Below are 17,266 nucleotides of genomic sequence, written 5' to 3'. Positions count from 1 at the left end.
ACATTCAGAAACCTGTAGGAAAAACCAGTCCTGGGCGATTACTTACCTTGACCAGGTTGACGACGGCCTTGGAGACAGCCATGACTGGCTTCTCCAGGTCGGGCATGGCATTGCCATCTTCGGCCTCCTCGTGCAGGATCACCAGCCGCGACACCTGAAACAAATAAGAGTCATCTGTTACAATCATTACCATGATACTGACAACAGGAAGCTAGTTGTCGTTTTCACTCAACTAACTTAAATAGACTTCGTTGTTGTTAACTTACCTGATAACCACCGCTACATGCACCCACACATACAGAAATATCCTGGGCAGAAAATAGTGTCCAACTTTACAGTAACAGAAATATATAGTGTAAATATATAGTGTAACAGGACATTCACCTGTAACGTTTAAACACAACATTAATAAGTATAAACGGTGTGAGGAAAGGCAGGTGTGTGTGACGCACGCCGGACACAGGTACAGTACAGGACCTCCACATTACACCTATCACCGTCCTCCATAGGCTCTCATGGTCTCACACGTTTCCACTACAGCTCTCATGGTTTAATACTCGACTCCTCACCAGTAAGTGTATACCCTCGATGGTACAACACAGCCTCAACAACCACCCAACACGCATCACTCCCGCCGTAGCAGCAGGAGTGGGAGGGTGAGGAGGTGAATGTGGTAACGCTTACAGGTTTTGGCGACAACAAGAGTGGTTCCGGGAGGTAAGGCGACAACAGAACCACCATAGGAGTCACGAGTTCTGAAGCATCAAGCAATAACAGCGTGACAGAAGTGATGGACAGTTCACTTCCTCCTTCTCCACCCCCTCCCGTGCTTCCTCCTTTACCACGGGTGAGTCAAGGCCGCCACAGCTAACCTCCTCCTCACCTTCCTCTCTGCACCACATTATCCCCTACAACTACCTCCGTTACCTCACCTCCCTGACACCTCATGCCTCACCTCTCACCTCCCCGGTACGTCATGCCTCACCTCCCTGACACCTCATGCCTCACCTCCGTTACCTCACCTCCCTGACACCTCATGCCTCACCTCTCACCTCCCCGGTACCTCATGCCTCACCTCCCTGACACCTCATGCCTCACCTCCGTTACCTCACCTCATCTTTTGTCGTCAGCACACACACAGAGTCAAACAAATCACACCCACTCTCGGCCAACCATCAAGCACAGAAACCTCAACGAGCAACAAGACGAGTGAGAGGAATGTTCCAGAAGGGGAGGGGGGTGATCTTCGTTCTTCATACTAAACTTTATGTGTCCTTCATCTCACCACCACTTACTTCACCACACACACCACCACCACCACCACCACCACCACCACCACCACCACCACCACCACCACCCACTTCACCACACAAGATGAAGAATTTAGTAATGAATTTTCACAAGTAAACAAATCTAACTAAAAAACGAAGCCCCGAAGATTCCCACCAACCCGAGACGATAATAATGTAAATAAATATATGTAGGAACGTAATTGACTCACTCAATCTATCGCACGAAAAAAAAGACAGCTACAAAATTGCCTTCGAAACTGCACCGAAAATCTCAAAAGTAATTTAGAGGAACAAAAAAAAAGTAAGAAAAAGATTTATAAAAAAAAAATAGTTATAACGCCGGAGAGAAAGTTTTGAGAGACGTGTGTGTGTGTGTGTGTGTGTGTGTGTGTGTGTGAGAGAGAGAGAGAGAGAGAGAGAGAGAGAGAGAGAGAGCCGTGTCAACTATCTTAGAGAATATAATAACGGTGAAACTTTTTCCCACACAGGTGATGGTGTGGCCTCTCTCTCTCTCTCTCTCTCTCTCTCTCTCTCTCTCTCTCTCTCTCTCTCCAGGCAGCAACAACACAGGTCGACTCAGCAACACGACACACGCCTCCACACGACGCCATAATGAGGGAGCATCTCTCAATAGTGGAGGATGCAGGAAGTGAAGAAAGATACTGTAGAATATAAGGTGAAAGGAGAAAACGAGGGAGATGAGAGGGGAGATAAAATGAGGGTAGAGAAAAAAGAATAGTAAAAGGGGGAGAGGAGAGAGGGAGGGGGAGAGAAGGGGTGAGAGAGGAAGCAACAACAAACACTACCCAGAATAGTGGTGGTGCCAGGTGCTTACACTGATCCTGAGGGAGGGAGTGCCACACCAGGTCACTTCTCAACATGAGGGAGGGACGGAGGGGGAGAGGGGCCAGAGCAGGTGTTCACAGGCCTGACGAGAGCAGAGAACAAACAGTGGCAAAGGTCAACACTGGTGAGACAACAGGAAAATTATCCCAAATTCATTTACTCGTTTAATATCAAATGTTTCTCCTTGATTAACACAGTTTACACAGGAAACAAACCAAGGTATTTTTAGTACACACACACACACACACACACACACACACACACACACACACACACACACACACACACACACACACACACACACACACACACACACACACACACACACACACACACACACACACAAAATTGAGAGTTCAGAGAATCCCCCCCCCCAAAAAAAATAATAATACTAATAAATATAAACATAATAATTGCCATCTTCACAGCGCCAAGATATACAACAACTAAGAGCTTAAATCAATCCACTCAATGTGACACTGTAGGGGCCCCCCAGGTTGACGACGGTCTGAGGAGAGCTTCACAGGTGGTGGCGGGGCTGGGGGGAGGTGGGGGATAATGAGACCATTCCTGCGTCAAGTTTAAGAGACTTTTAAAGGGCCGTGACTCTATATAATGTTGAATGTAGCCACTTTAGCGTTAACTTAAGCTGGCATTTAAGTTTGATTTGATAAGAAAGGTCAGTAGAAGGTTACTACGTTCATATATATCAGTTATTTTATATCTTATAGTTCAGGGGAGAAATGACGTGGGTAAAGGAATTTTTTTCTCTTCCTTTTCCAAAACATTTAAGGATTTATATTATGGAAAACTTCTTAAATACGTCACAATGTATAGTTGGGATACCAAGGTCAAAATGTAAACAAAACAGGTGTTATTTGTTGGGTTAATGGAATATTTCAATACTATCTGGCTACTGTAGTCCAGGTGTGAAAGATGTTATGATTCAGTACTAAGCTTCTGAAGACTGATGACGCTCTGTATGTGTAGGATGGTGAGTATTAGTCCTTAGGAAACCTGCGACACTCATTCCAAGGTGTAGGTTATCATTCAGATTGGTGAAGTGAGTTATCTGTAGTACTGTCACACAACATGAGGGGTAACTGTGTGGGGAGGTGATGGTGTGGGGGTGTGCCATACAACAGTACGGAGTGTGGGAGTGTGGCATCCAACAGCAGGAGGGTGTAGGGGTGTGGGATCTAACAGCAGAAGGGTGTGGGGGTGTGGCATCCAACAGCAGAAGGTTGTGGGGGTGTGGCATCCAACAGCAGAAGGTTGTGGGGGTGTGGCATCCAACAGCAGGAGGGTGTGGGGGTGTGGCATCCAACACCGTGGTGGCAGACGGTGGGCAGCAGAGCGTGGGTGTGTACTAGACAATAATTAAAGTGTGCGAGTACCGTGAAATGCAGAAAGACTTGGAGAAGTTTCCTCGACATATTCCTTTGGTAGACTGTCCTGACGTCCACGGTTGGGTACTCTGTTGACGACTAGTGTCTCGAGAGGCCAAGTGACAATACCTAAACCAAACAACTGCCTGCTTCAGTAAGAAGTATGGCGATGAAAGCCAGTTCCCTATTGCGGAGGTTAAAGGCGTAATGATCACGAACGAAAAACTCGGGTTCGATCGCGACATCAAGCGGCTGATAATGTCTCTTACTCGTAAAGGTAAGTCTCTCTCTCTCTCTCTCTCTCTCTCTCTCTCTCAGGGAAGACTAACGCTCCACCACTCTCGGATTTCTTGCGGCTGCCCCATATCATCACAGTCCCCATTGACAGACGTTCTGGAGTCACCCCTCAACCGCAGTCCCCCCGGCACCACAAGTTCCTCCACCACGCTACTGTACTGTGTTGCTGCACGGAGGCATCATGCTCACTAACACCTACTGTACACATAATACACACGCGGTACCCACAAGCAACTTCAAAGACCTTGTTTCTCAATTAGCCTTATTCGTTACATCATTATATAAGTTCTGAACTGAAGCGTAGTAACAAAATTAACTTACTCAAACTTCTGCTATCGTATTCTCATTCTACAAGGTCCCATATCTGAATTACCCTTCTTGCTACACACACACATCAGGCAGCACGTCCTGCACCAATCATCACTGGACGTCAAGGTTTCACTTCTTTCACGCACACCGCTGCTTCCTGGACCACCCCTTCACCTCTAGTGTGTCCCTTACCCCCTCCTTCCAACTCCTTCTTGGTCTCCCTTCTCTCCCTCCAAACACCCACCAAGAATTACTCTTTTTACTAATCTTTCCCTCCCCATTCTCGCTGTGTTCATACCACCTGAATAACTTCCGGTCTGCTGCTGATGAGAACATTTCTTTCAAATTATAAAGTTGGTGTAGGAAATTAAACGGCAGATACGTGTTAAAGTTTCTTGCAGTGTTGATAATGTTTTTGTGCGGCAGTGAGAGTGTTGGTATAAGAGGCACACGTTCAACTTAACGAGAGTTTAATCGTGTTAGTTAGACGCTATCCTCAGGCGACCCGCGCGCCTTCTGTTGGAGGCACATGTCACCACTACTTACTGCTTCACAAACTTTTCTCTTGTTTTTGTTGCGTCCTTTGTAATTTTATCTTCGTGATTTCACTCCTTTACAATGGAGAAGATGTACGGATCAATTTTCTGAACACAGGAAATATCGTAATGGGTGTACACGTAAGTGGGTGAGGGAAGGTACACAAGCAGCCATTAATACCTCCGCCTCTTCTCTTAACACTTCAATTGCTAAACTGTTATAAATCCCTAAATGATAGAAAAATACCGTAATTTACTACAATTCTACCTAAAAAATACCCTCAAGAGACCAACTAATTCTAAACATATTTTTGTACAAGTAGAGAGACTCAACAGTAGCCGACGTGGGTGTCTCTTACTAGTGGTCTCAGGTCTGTTTATTGTGTCAGTAATGGAGGGAGAGAACATGGTCGTACATGTTCCCTGCCAGTCGCTGTCTAGGGAAATTTCTCAACACATAAGTGGGACCACCTGGAAATTGACCCCTCCCCCTCCCCTCCAGCTTATTTTACTTGATAATTAAACACCTTACCGCTACCTGGGGAGGGGGGGGGGAAGGTTAGATATGCGTGTGTTTCATCATCAAGTGAAATAAACTTGAAGGGCTAATCTTCAGGCGATCCGGAATTTATATCATAGTCCAATCAAAATGCTGACTTTCTTTAGGAAAATTTCAAGATTTAATGAAGAAAATATGGCCGCCAAATCCTATCCTCAGTGGTAGAGATATAAAGTACCACAGTATTCTAAGGAACGTTTAGCGAATTTGCGACAATGTTAATATCGAAAATTCGTTCAATGCGCTTTACTGGTGGGTGAGTTGGGTTGTCGCGACACAGCCAGACGAGTCCTCTGGTTCGTGTGATAATAACAACATGAAAACAGGCCAGAAGGTAGTATCTGACTGGGGTAGGTATGGTCCCCTCACCTTCCTGTGGCTTTGCTCGTAACTTAATATGACAATTGACAAGCCTCACCTGCCCCCCCACACACACCTGCACTACACCGTGATGCTGCACTCATGGCCCCACCTGGACGGGGTGATGTAGTATACTGTACTTGTCAACAGGTGAGGGGATGTCTCCGTGACAGTGACTGTTATCGCCGCTGGCTTCAGCTACAGTGCTGGCGTGTGATGCCATTAAATCTTTCGACCTGTGACCTCGCCAGATGTAGAAGTGTTTACAGACAAGTCCTGGTTCTGCTGAAAGGACTGTCTTAGACTGGTGGCGGTGGCTGCCCGCCCCTCCATGAGACAGATCGCCCTCTCTAGTGATGCTGTGAAGACCAGCCTTCTGTCCGAGAATTTGTGCTGGGACGATTTACGCAATACTGTTTTCTCTTGGAACACCATACTGATCTGCAGTGACCCGCACTTGTAAGTACAGCCTAAGTGATGACATACCCCTCGGTACTGAAATATTGTTGAATAATTACGCCTACTCGTTTCTGCCTAACCTGGAGTAATAAGACAATGCAGAGTGAAGCGAAGCTAAGATTAATAGAGTTATGAACTTTGTGTTATGTCAGTATGTTTAATAAATTGTAATTAAGATAAAATTGTGTGAGACTAACTAATTATGTATCAGATGGATCACCTTGTAATATTATGAACGCCTTCTCCTCTGCAGGTTTTGACCACATCAATAAATATTGAATGCGTCAACAGACGGGTTTCAATCATTCCCTTCGACTTGCCCGTAACCTGAACGTCCTTAACTAAGGCGTTTACAGTGACCATACATATTATTTTTTTATTGTAGTTTAGATGACTCTCTCTCTCTCAACAGTAGGAAGCAGCGGCGGCATAGGGACGGACGACTCTCAACTGGAGGACATACATACTGGAGAGGTCGCGGGCCTATTTCAATTGTTAATGTGACAGGAGCGATGGTGACGACAACTACGGTGACGGTGTACAGGAAGGGCAGGGTAGGGTAGGCATATCATCCCTGACATTGTTAGCCTCCTGCTGACCCCCACCACAGCAACGCTACCACCACTGCCAACCAACGCCGCCATCGTCCTCTGCCCACACCTTTCCCTCCTCCTGCTCACACTTTTCCCTCCCGCTGCTCGCACCTTTCCCTCCTGCGCCCCGCCCTCTCTCTTCTCTCCGCACAATAAACTTTAAATTGGCGGTACATCATTTACCACACACAGAGTTTGTCGTCAAGAACGTGCTCCAATTCGTGATAGGTTAGCTGTTATCATTCTTGCTCTGCACAAGGAATATTTAACTTTTAACACAGGAAACAACAAACATATATCATCAGAAAATGGATATCACACACACACACACACACACACACACACACACACACACACACACACACACACACACACACACACACACACACACACACACACACACACACACACACACACACACACACACACACACACACACACACACACACACACACACACACACACACACACACACACACACACACACACACACACACACACACACACACACACACACACACACACACACACACACACACACACACACACACACACACACACACACACACACACACACACACACACACACACACACACACACACACACACACACACACACACACACACACACACACACACACACACACACACACACACACACACACACACACACACACACACACACACACACACACACACACACACACACACACACACACACACACACACACACACACACACACACACACACACACACACACACACACACACACACACACACACACACACACACACACACACGAGCCTCGGTGCGTGCAGTATACAAACATTAGTGATTATCTAAATGAGATATTAAGGAAATTAAAATCCCTAGATGAAAAACTACTAAAACGTATTTCAAGTCCATTAAAAAGTGTTCGAACTCCAAACTAATTGGCTACTGTGGATAATAGTCACCTTAGTGGACCAGTTACTTAGTACCCACAATACCACAGTAACAGTTATTAAGGAAATGCACCAAACCGATTCTTCCTTGTCTTTTGCCAATGAAGTAATGTGTATAGCTCACCCTCACTCAATATATCTTAGTACATTAAGAAGCGGACATCCTTTTACAACTACCAAACACCGCCATAGTTTTACCTCTAAACAATAAGTAATACAAACTAAGACTTACTCAGCTAATCCTAATATAAACTTTGCTCTTAAAACTGATAACCATTGATAGGGAGTTACCGGCCAGGTGTGAAGATGCCTTTGGTATATTTTGTTTGACTATCATAAAATAACTTTATACATTAACTATAATAAACCACACTAGTTGTATTCTATAATAACAAAAACTCCTTAAGAACACTTGGTTTTATTTTCTCAACTAACATTCCTTAAATAACGCTCAGTGTGTATTCTATGTCACACAGTGTGGGTCAGTATACATCCCTACCATGATAAAGGTTGACCTCACGTGTGCCAAAGTCGTTCATTTCACACCCCCTGTCATGCACACCAGACTCACTAGCTAGCATACATTACCCGAGGCAGACCAGGACGGTAACCACTTAGAAATAATAATAATAATAATAATAATAATAATAATAATAATAATAATAATAATAATAATAATAACAATAATAATAATGATAATAATAATAATAATAAAACGAAGAAATATTGCAAAGAATTAATTTACTAAAGGGGAAGCAAAAACGAATCTAATATTATCAAAACTTAGGTGTGGCTCTGTACAGTTGTCAATCTGTCTGTCAAAAAAGGCAATATATAACCTGGCATTATCTTGTGTGTATAACCTTCTCTACTTCTCTCGCAACGTCTTGGTACGACTTTACTATCTATCTATCTATCTATCTATCTATCTATCTACCATATTAGCAGGAGCATTTACCAGGTCGAGATATATACACTGACATGGCTCCATTACTTAAGATCAAAAGGCCGGGAGGAGTCAGTCGCTTGACACCCAATACATAGTTTATTTACCCGAGTTACCCCTCCTGCCCTAACCATCTTTCTCATCGTTCTCTACAGGGATGACTTAAGGAAATACTGATTACTTGTGTTGTGTTGTTTTTCTTATGTTTTCTGGTAGTATTGTCTCTCCTCCATCTCTCTCATTACCATTTATCTTATTCTCCCTCACGTATTTTCTTTGTGTTCTTATCCTCATTTACATTCTGTCTATGTCTGCCCTGCCCTTCCTTCCTCTCCTGTCCTGTGCCGCCCTTCCCACCTCCTCTCCTCTCCATCTCCCCCCTCTCCTCTCCCTCCTTCCCACCTCTCTCCCTCTCCCTCCTTCCCACCTCCTCTCTCCCTCCCCTTCCCACCTCCCTCTCCCTCTCCCCTCCCTTCCCACCTCCTCTCCTCCTCCCCTCTCCCACCCTCCCCTCTCCCTCTCCCACCCTTCCCACCTCCCTCTCCTGTGCCGCCCCTTCCCACCTCCTCTCCCCACGTCTGCCCTTCCCACCTCCTCTCCACGCCCTCGCTCTCACAGCCAGTACAGTACTTCCTCCTGCCACTTCCCTGCACACTAGTTAAGATCAGCTGACGCCTCTCCTTTCACCCCCTACTCATCCTGCCTCTCTGCCCTCCTCCTCAACCACTACCCACCTCTCTTCCTCCTCCTCCTCCTTCCGCTTTACTCAGCCTCTCGGAACAACTTCTCCTCCTTCTCCTCCCCCTTCTTCACCTCTCAGCATCTCTCTCTCTCTCCCCTGTATCTCTCCTCCTTCTCAGTATATCTCCCTCAGTAGTATCTCACCCTCTTGCCTCAGTATCTCCCACTCTCCTCAGTATCTCTCCCTCTTGCCTCAGTATCTCCCACTCTCCTCAGTATCTATCCCTCTTGCCTCAGTATCTCCCACTCTCCTCAGTATCTCTCCTTGTCCCCAACATCTCTCTCGGCGGTGATGGAAGGTGTGGTGATATAGTGAGGGAGGTGGAGGGGTGGTATGGTGTTGGAGGGGTCGTGTGGGGGAGTGTGTGTTGTGGGGGAGGGTGTGTTGTGGGGGGTGGGTGTAGGGTCGATCGTACATATCCCCCCACTACACAACAAGGAGCCAACAATGTCCCCTTGAGGAGGCAGGTATGGCAACAAACCTGACAGAGTTTATTGTTGACGTTGTCCCCAGACCAGGTAGTAGAGGGTGGCGGTGTCAAAGTGTCACCTTCACTCTTTATTTAGACCAGGTGGATGAACCTTCACGTTAACACAGTTTAATCACTTTACTGGCCAATTGAGTCTCCCATAAGGTAATACAAGTGTCGCTGCGGAGTTATTAGTGAATAAACCCAGGTGGAACGTATTGTTAATTGATCACCTTAAGTTTTATCCAGGTAGTGAGGGAGTGGGTGAGCCCGGATCCCCCCCCCCTTCCCCTCCCTCCCTCACTCCTGAAGTTATAGTACCCCTCTCCTCCACATGAGCATCAGTCGGGTGAACACAAGCAGTAAGGCAACACTTGTCTGCAGATATACCTCTGAGTTACCCACGTGAGCCAGGGCACTGCACCCCTCGTCCCCCACCACAATCACTGCCTCGCCACACGACACCTGCCACTACCCTCACTCACACTATTGGCATCTTTTATAATACCCAAATAAAATGTCACAACTTATTGATGGTTTATTATTGTGTGTGGCACCATCACCCTCACTACTCCTTTATAACCCACATGAAGGTCTTACTGTTAGTGTGCTTGAAGGTGGCAGTGTGTATCATTTATTTTCACAGCGTTTCGGGACTTGCTGGACCTTATATTTTGGAAGGTTTGTTGCTTCTGGATTTTCTGTGATATTTAGTAGTAGTAAAAAATAATAGTAATGCGTTAAAGAAGAATAAGAACCAAACACACACATAAGCAGACACAAGCGCCGAAGCTTTTATTCTTTCTTGGTAGTGGAACTTGGTCACGTGAGGGAGTGGACAGCCTGGGTCTGCCCCCCTGATGAGTGACGGCCAACACGGTCTCTACCTGCCTCCACGCTGTGCACAGACGGACGTTAAGTGCTTGGTAAGGTTTATTCTCATCAGAAGATATATGATCTGTCAACGTAATGATCTAAGAATTTGATGTCTTTTCCTTACAAGTACAAACATTTGCATAGTAACCTCATTATGTAGATGAAGGTAGATTGGTGGCCATAACATACCTGTATCGCCTGTAATGACCAACTCCATCAGCAGTTATATATAAATGGTCACACACGAGATTGTTATTGTTGTTTGAATAATTCAGTAAGAAAAATGTAAATAACGGTGCCTCGTGAACACTGATGCAAGTGATGATCTCCCCACCTTTACTGCTTCCTCTCTTACAACATAAGGACCACAGACCCTCTTCCCTGACCTGCAGTAATGATCATCATGACCGCCGGGTCTCCCTCAAGTTCGGTTTATCCAGAACCTGATGACCTCAGCAAATATTGAGAAACAGTAACGTTATGGTAATCAACTTGACAATAAAAGGAAAATTGATCTTTTGTCACAATGTTACACAAAACTGGCTGAATAATTACGGTAGTCTGTGTACTGTACCACCAGGGAGACACCAGTCAACAGCTCATAGATGACCAGACCAACTGGACCTTAACGCTGCCTCACCACCACATTAAGGAGATGAGACGTCTGCCAGCACCATCACAACCCCAGTCTGACAGATGATGGTCATGAGGCCGGACATGAGTTCCTCCTCACGCTGAACGAGGCTGTGGTCTTCACGACTACTGGACTGATAGTCAAATCACTCTTCACAAGCTTGGGTTACGAGACACCTTGGGCCTCAGGGGCCACTGGTGGGCGGTTAACCTCACATTTCACAAACTCTTAAGTTATACACGAGGTTATTCAAATTACCGAGGTCAAGGAGTTTTAAATTGGTATTATCAGTTGAATACATCATTACAATCCTCCCAGAGGTAACAAGGCCGCCACTAAAGGAGGTGACAATTCCCGCTACCACAACAGTTCGACAAACCATAACTCAGGGCAGTAATATAAAAAATACTGATTATCAAACTCTCGTGACATCTTGTGATGCACTTACCGTAGCATACAAGACTAGTTAACAGCAGCTGCCATTTGTTCCAATAACTCTTGTAAACACAGGGACGGACAGACGTACAGGCACGGAAGGTAGACCAAGCTGATTCCTTAGCCTTGTCTCTCACCAAGTTTTTCGGCAATTTGTCTACGTGTGCCGTCAGTCAGTCAATATTATTTGTAACGTTAACTTGTTGGTACTTTCAACACTCTCCGCCACACTTATACCACGTGTGATAAGAGGCAACAACTCAACATTCAATAAAACACAATTTACTTCGTCAGGAACCAACAATGATCGAAGTTTAAACCCAAGACAGCTGGACGACTCCTTCACACCACCTCTCCTACGTGCGCTACACAATGCTGCCATGGCTGTTCAAAGCTGGAAATAGTGACACATCCCAAAAGATTCCTGGAATGACCTAACGAAGAAAAGATGTAGTTCTTTCTCATATCTCCACCCGTGAGAGCCAGGGGGAGTGGGAGGTGCAGTACCTGTAGGCCTCTTAAGGCTTCAAGGAGACAGGTACTCGATGGGGCACTCGAGGTCCACCTGTCGAGTGTCTCACCGCCACGCTGAGGGCTTCTTCCTTTCAGGTCAGCCTCTACACAACAAAAGGTTCCTAATCAAATGACACACATCTGGGGCCATTGTCTCCTTCAACTGGTGACCTTTTTGGGAGGCTCGAGAGAACACTACACGAGCAGTTACCCCTTCTGAGAGTAACAAACATCAACTAATATCCCGGGTTGGTATATTTCAAAAAGTTTTAGAGCAAATAAATTGAATTTAATAATAAAACAGTTCCCCCTGAAAGACACAAAAGAATTTCGTACTTTTAGAGTGATATTAATATATCAAAGTGAAGCTGATATTAACAACCTATGAAGGTAATCTATGACAAATATAAACAAAAACAAATGCCCCATAATTCCCCTTGTGATACACAGATGCATGGGGCAGTTTCCCCATACAAGCGATGACCAATTCAGCACAAGACCGAAGTACACGTAAAACACCTCTTCCCGCCCACAGCCAGCAGGAACGTCTGACAAGAGTGACGTTCAACCTGTAGTGACAGCAACACCAGGATATATTTTTTGGCTGTAGTAACAACTGAAGTAACAGCAACAGTAACAGCGGGGATATTGAGGATCAGTTCCAACAATAACAGTCGTGGTGAGGATGGATGGCAACAGACAACAAGGACCCGCGAGGATACACCCAAGTCGTGTCTCTCACATCCATCACCAACACGACATCTTAAATTACCTAAAGTCAGGACTCAACTATGGCACACCGTCACAAAGTTCAGGTTTCTTTACACCGGTTAATGAGGTAGCGAGTGGCGGCTCCTGTGATGAAAGGCTCCACCAGCCCCATCTACGCTCTCCAGATGAAAGACAAATACGCGGGTCGTTCCAAGGAGGTTCACCCCCTGATATATTCCCTGGCTTTCTGGATTACAAATATACAACCAATATTTCCAAACTCTTTTCATTAACTCATAGTCCCGTATGTATCATAACTTGCGGCTTACATGTATATAATAACTATCCATCTTGGCTCAGTAAGTCGCTTGTTTACACTACGTACACCACGACCCCACACTATGAGTCACTCTACACAGTGTCTATTTGCCTTTTCTCTTACAAGTCTCTTCTTTCTTTTCATGTTTCCGGCCGGCGTTCCCTCCCTTCCTCCTTGGCCCCGCCCCTTGAGTCCTCCAGGGTGTGTGGTGAACAAGGGTCAGCGTACATCTTACACTGCAACACAACCACCACAACCACCTCCATCACTGTCATACCACCATATGAGTCACTCTACACAGTGTCTATTTGCCTTTTCTCTTACAAGTCTCTTCTTTCTTTTCATGTTTCCGGCCGGCGTTCCCTCCCTTCCTCCTTGGCCCCGCCCCTTGAGTCCTCCAGGGTGTGTGGTGAACAAGGGTCAGCGTACATCTTACACTGCAACACAACCACCACAACCACCTCTCACTGTCATCCACCATCAACACATCTCCATTACCAGAGGACAAACTTTACTCTACTTGATATCATTAAACTTTCTCCACGACTGAGAGATCACCCTACACCTCTCCACACAGCCATGTCTACTGCGTCTCATCACCATCAATTTTTTTTAAGCTTCATATTTCTTTACTGTTAAAATATTATATCAGCCGAACACTTGACTGATGGAAACATAACACCTGCTCAAGATAGTCAGGTACCCTTACAGACATGGCAGTCCAGCGGTGAACCATATCAAGTTCATTTCAGTATTGACGGAGCGCTCTAATCTTATTCAGCCCTTCGTTGTTTTACCGGCGATCACTTTAACACAGGTCGTGGAGTTTGTCTGATGTGTTGGAGGGTACACACGTAGCGCCACCACCTGTCACACCGTAGCGCTATCACCTGTCACACACGTAGCGCCACCACCTGTCACACCGTAGCGCCACCACCTGTCACACCGTCGCGCCACCACCTGTCACACCGTCGCGCCACCACCACCTGTCACAGCGCTATCACCTGTCACACACGTAGCGCCACCACCTGTCACACCGTAGCGCCACCACCTGTCACACCGTCGCGCCACCACCTGTCACACCGTCGCGCCACCACCTGTCACACCGTAGCGCCACCACCTGTCACATCACCACCTGAGAGTACACACCGTAGCACTATCACCAGGTAAGGTCTTGTGTGGGTCGTGACTAAGTTATTACCCTCGCCTGAGACTCTAATCCAGTCTCCCACGTGAGGGTCGGGGGCCGCCACTCCTGCAGCGAGGTTCAGTGTTGACGTGTTTACCGAAGATATAATGTGTGGCGGGTCTAGGTCTTGTGGAATGTTGTAAACGGGGCATTACTGTTTACACGCCTGGATATGAAGAGGTTACTGTCGGCTGTACCTTAAGAGTCGGCTGTACCATTGAGTCGGCTGTACCACTTACCATGAAAGGCTGGTCTCACAATATAAATCATTTGGCAGGTGTTTAAAATTCCTTCGTACTCAGCAAACTATTACTTTTACTTACTGATGGAAAAGTCAAGAAACTAAAAATTAAAATTGTCTGGTTGAAGCCTTGAACCTTAACCACGTGTGAGTGTATCAGGCGTGAAATAAGATAATAAAACTGTTGTCCCTCCTCCTCCACGGGAAGTAGAACGAGGTAACACAAAAAAAAAAAAAAATCCAACTTTCGTGGCTTTAACCTGAAACTGACACACAGAATCTCCCACTTGTCTACCAATTACTAAGATTTGATATTTAACTGTATATAATATCTCTTCCTTCATGGCTGGGTGTACACAAACTAAGACTGGTATTGATGAAGGGAAAAATGTTTGTTTATGAATGACATGCGTAAGGTCTGTGCCGCTATAAACAGTCACTGCTATACTAATGACATGTTTCTTGGCACTCTTACACGCATCTTGGAATATTAAGGCATTTAAATCTGCACAGGAAAAGCTTGAAAATAACAGCTTACATACACCAGCGGGTATACGTTACCCGTGATCGTAGAGGCCTAAAGGTTAATCAATTATCGCTGGAAGAAAAAGGTTTATGGGGGGTTATCATCTTTAAGATTTCCAGTGGTGTCCATGATGCTTCTTTTACTTGTGGCGCCACGGGGTCAATAGTTCCCGTGTTGCCAGTTATCTCTCTCACCCTAGAATGATTTAACAGTACCAGTTGTCTCTTACTCTACCTCTCACCCTAGAATGATTTAACAGCATTAGTTATCGCTCTCACTCTACCTCTACACCCACTAGTGTGACTATTCTATCAGCCTTCACTCCACATCTCAATAATGTCTGAGGGTGCATTAGGTCCCGACTCATCTAAGCATTTTAACACGTGTGGTCTACGATCTGTCTCGCCCTCACGTGATAACAGGTGGAGTATCTCTCAGTGTTCCCATTAGTTAATCATTATAACGGCTGTGTCAGTGGGCGGTAAATGACCTTTGTATTATGACCTGAACACCTGTAGCACGACTTCAAGTACAAAACACGATCAATGGTAATATTTCAGAATAGTTTTTTTTATATTACCTGATGATTAAAACACTAATACTAACCTAACCTGTTTTAAATCCTAACCTAATCCCAGTACCATTAAGGTGTTTAATCCCCAGGTGATATAAGATGGGAGGGGCTTATCTTCAGGTGACCCCCATTAAGTATTTCTGAATTAAACACAGCAATTAGGGTTTGAATTATCCAACTACCGTACTTGTGTTACCCTAATCACAGTAACGATGGAAATTCTTGTGTAGGATTCCCATAATTTAGAGAAAATACGTACGGGTAATATGACTCGGGAAAAAAAACAACATTATAATTACCTGAGGAATTAAACCAATCTGGGAAAGGTATGAAGGTCGCCTCACCCTCGACACACCCGGAGAACACGCCTTGATACCTCACTCAGGGCTATCTAATACTATATATAGGTAGTCAGGGCTATCTAGTAATAATAATAATAACAATAATAATTAACGGTTTATTGAAAGAGCTTGGCAGCCAGAAGGCTGAAAATATACAGTTACATATTTGGGGAATGGGTTACGAATTACAAATAATATACAAGTAACATAAGTGATACAAATAAGATATATAATAACTAGATGGGGAAAAGCTCAAACTACAGTGCATTTCAACATAGTGACAGTGCAAGAAGTAGTATTTACTGGGGAGTGAATACACTGGTTTATTACAAGTTATTGATAATTTTTACAATGGTTGGGACTGGGCTGTTCTTATAGCGATCAGTTCGTGCACGTATGGGCTGGATGCGGTTGTGGTGTCGAACAGCAATTCTCGGGCTAGGGATCTCAGGTGGTAGTAGGGCCGGTGTCGAGGATGGTGTAGAAGCTTCTTCACCAAATTTGCAGATGAGGTCGTGGTGATGGTCAGTGAGAGTCGAAAGGGTCAGTGTGTTAAGCGCTTCTTGATATGTGGAGTAGGAAGGGGAGAATAATCTTGCATGCCCTCTTTTGCACTTTTTCTAGGTGTTTACGTTGTGTGGCATTTAGGGAGGAAGACCAGGTAGGGGAGGCATAGGTGAGCTTGGGAAGTATGAATGTTGTGTAAACGTCACTTCAGGCTATCTAGTACTGTATATACGTCACTTCAGGCTATCTAGTACTGTATATACGTCATTTCAGGCTATCTAGTAATATATAATTGTATGACACGATGCAAAACGCTCGCTAAATTACTAAATGAAAGACCAACTTGAAATATAATGTTCATCAATATCCGGTAACAGTCTGTAAGAATTTATGATAATTTCCCTGACAAAATATGAAGAAAAAAAATCCTAAATTATTTCCGTTCTTGAAAGTAGAGTAAACTAAACTCTGGTAGGTGAGTGGTGGGTATGTGACGTGAGAAGCTTGTGTGTGTTTAATAATTATAATAATAATAATAACAATAATAATAATAATAATAATAATAATAATAATAATAATAATTATTAACAGTTTGTTGAAAGAGCATGACAGTCGGAAGGTTAAAAATATACAGTTACATAATTGGGGAATGGATGGGT

General features: G+C 44.9%; 1 protein-coding gene across 17 annotated transcripts in view; it reads right to left on the bottom strand.

The window, feature by feature from the left end:
• LOC121875936 (vinculin-like) overlaps positions 1 to 17,266 on the bottom strand; it is a 133,088-nt gene that overhangs the window by 68,206 nt on the left and 47,616 nt on the right. For all 17 annotated transcript variants that reach the window (XM_042380703.1, XM_042380697.1, XM_042380689.1 and 14 more), the window contains exon 2: positions 47 to 154. In XM_042380703.1, coding sequence (XP_042236637.1) covers positions 47 to 154 — 108 coding nt within the window. The remainder of the gene's footprint in view (positions 1 to 46; positions 155 to 17,266) is intronic.

Source organism: Homarus americanus, unplaced genomic scaffold (genome assembly GCF_018991925.1).
Source record: "Homarus americanus isolate GMGI-L3 unplaced genomic scaffold, GMGI_Hamer_2.0 scaffold3384, whole genome shotgun sequence".
NCBI classification, from domain to species: domain Eukaryota; kingdom Metazoa; phylum Arthropoda; class Malacostraca; order Decapoda; family Nephropidae; genus Homarus; species Homarus americanus.
Note: the sequence above shows the minus strand (reverse complement) of the source record. Positions and strands in the feature narration are given on the sequence as shown.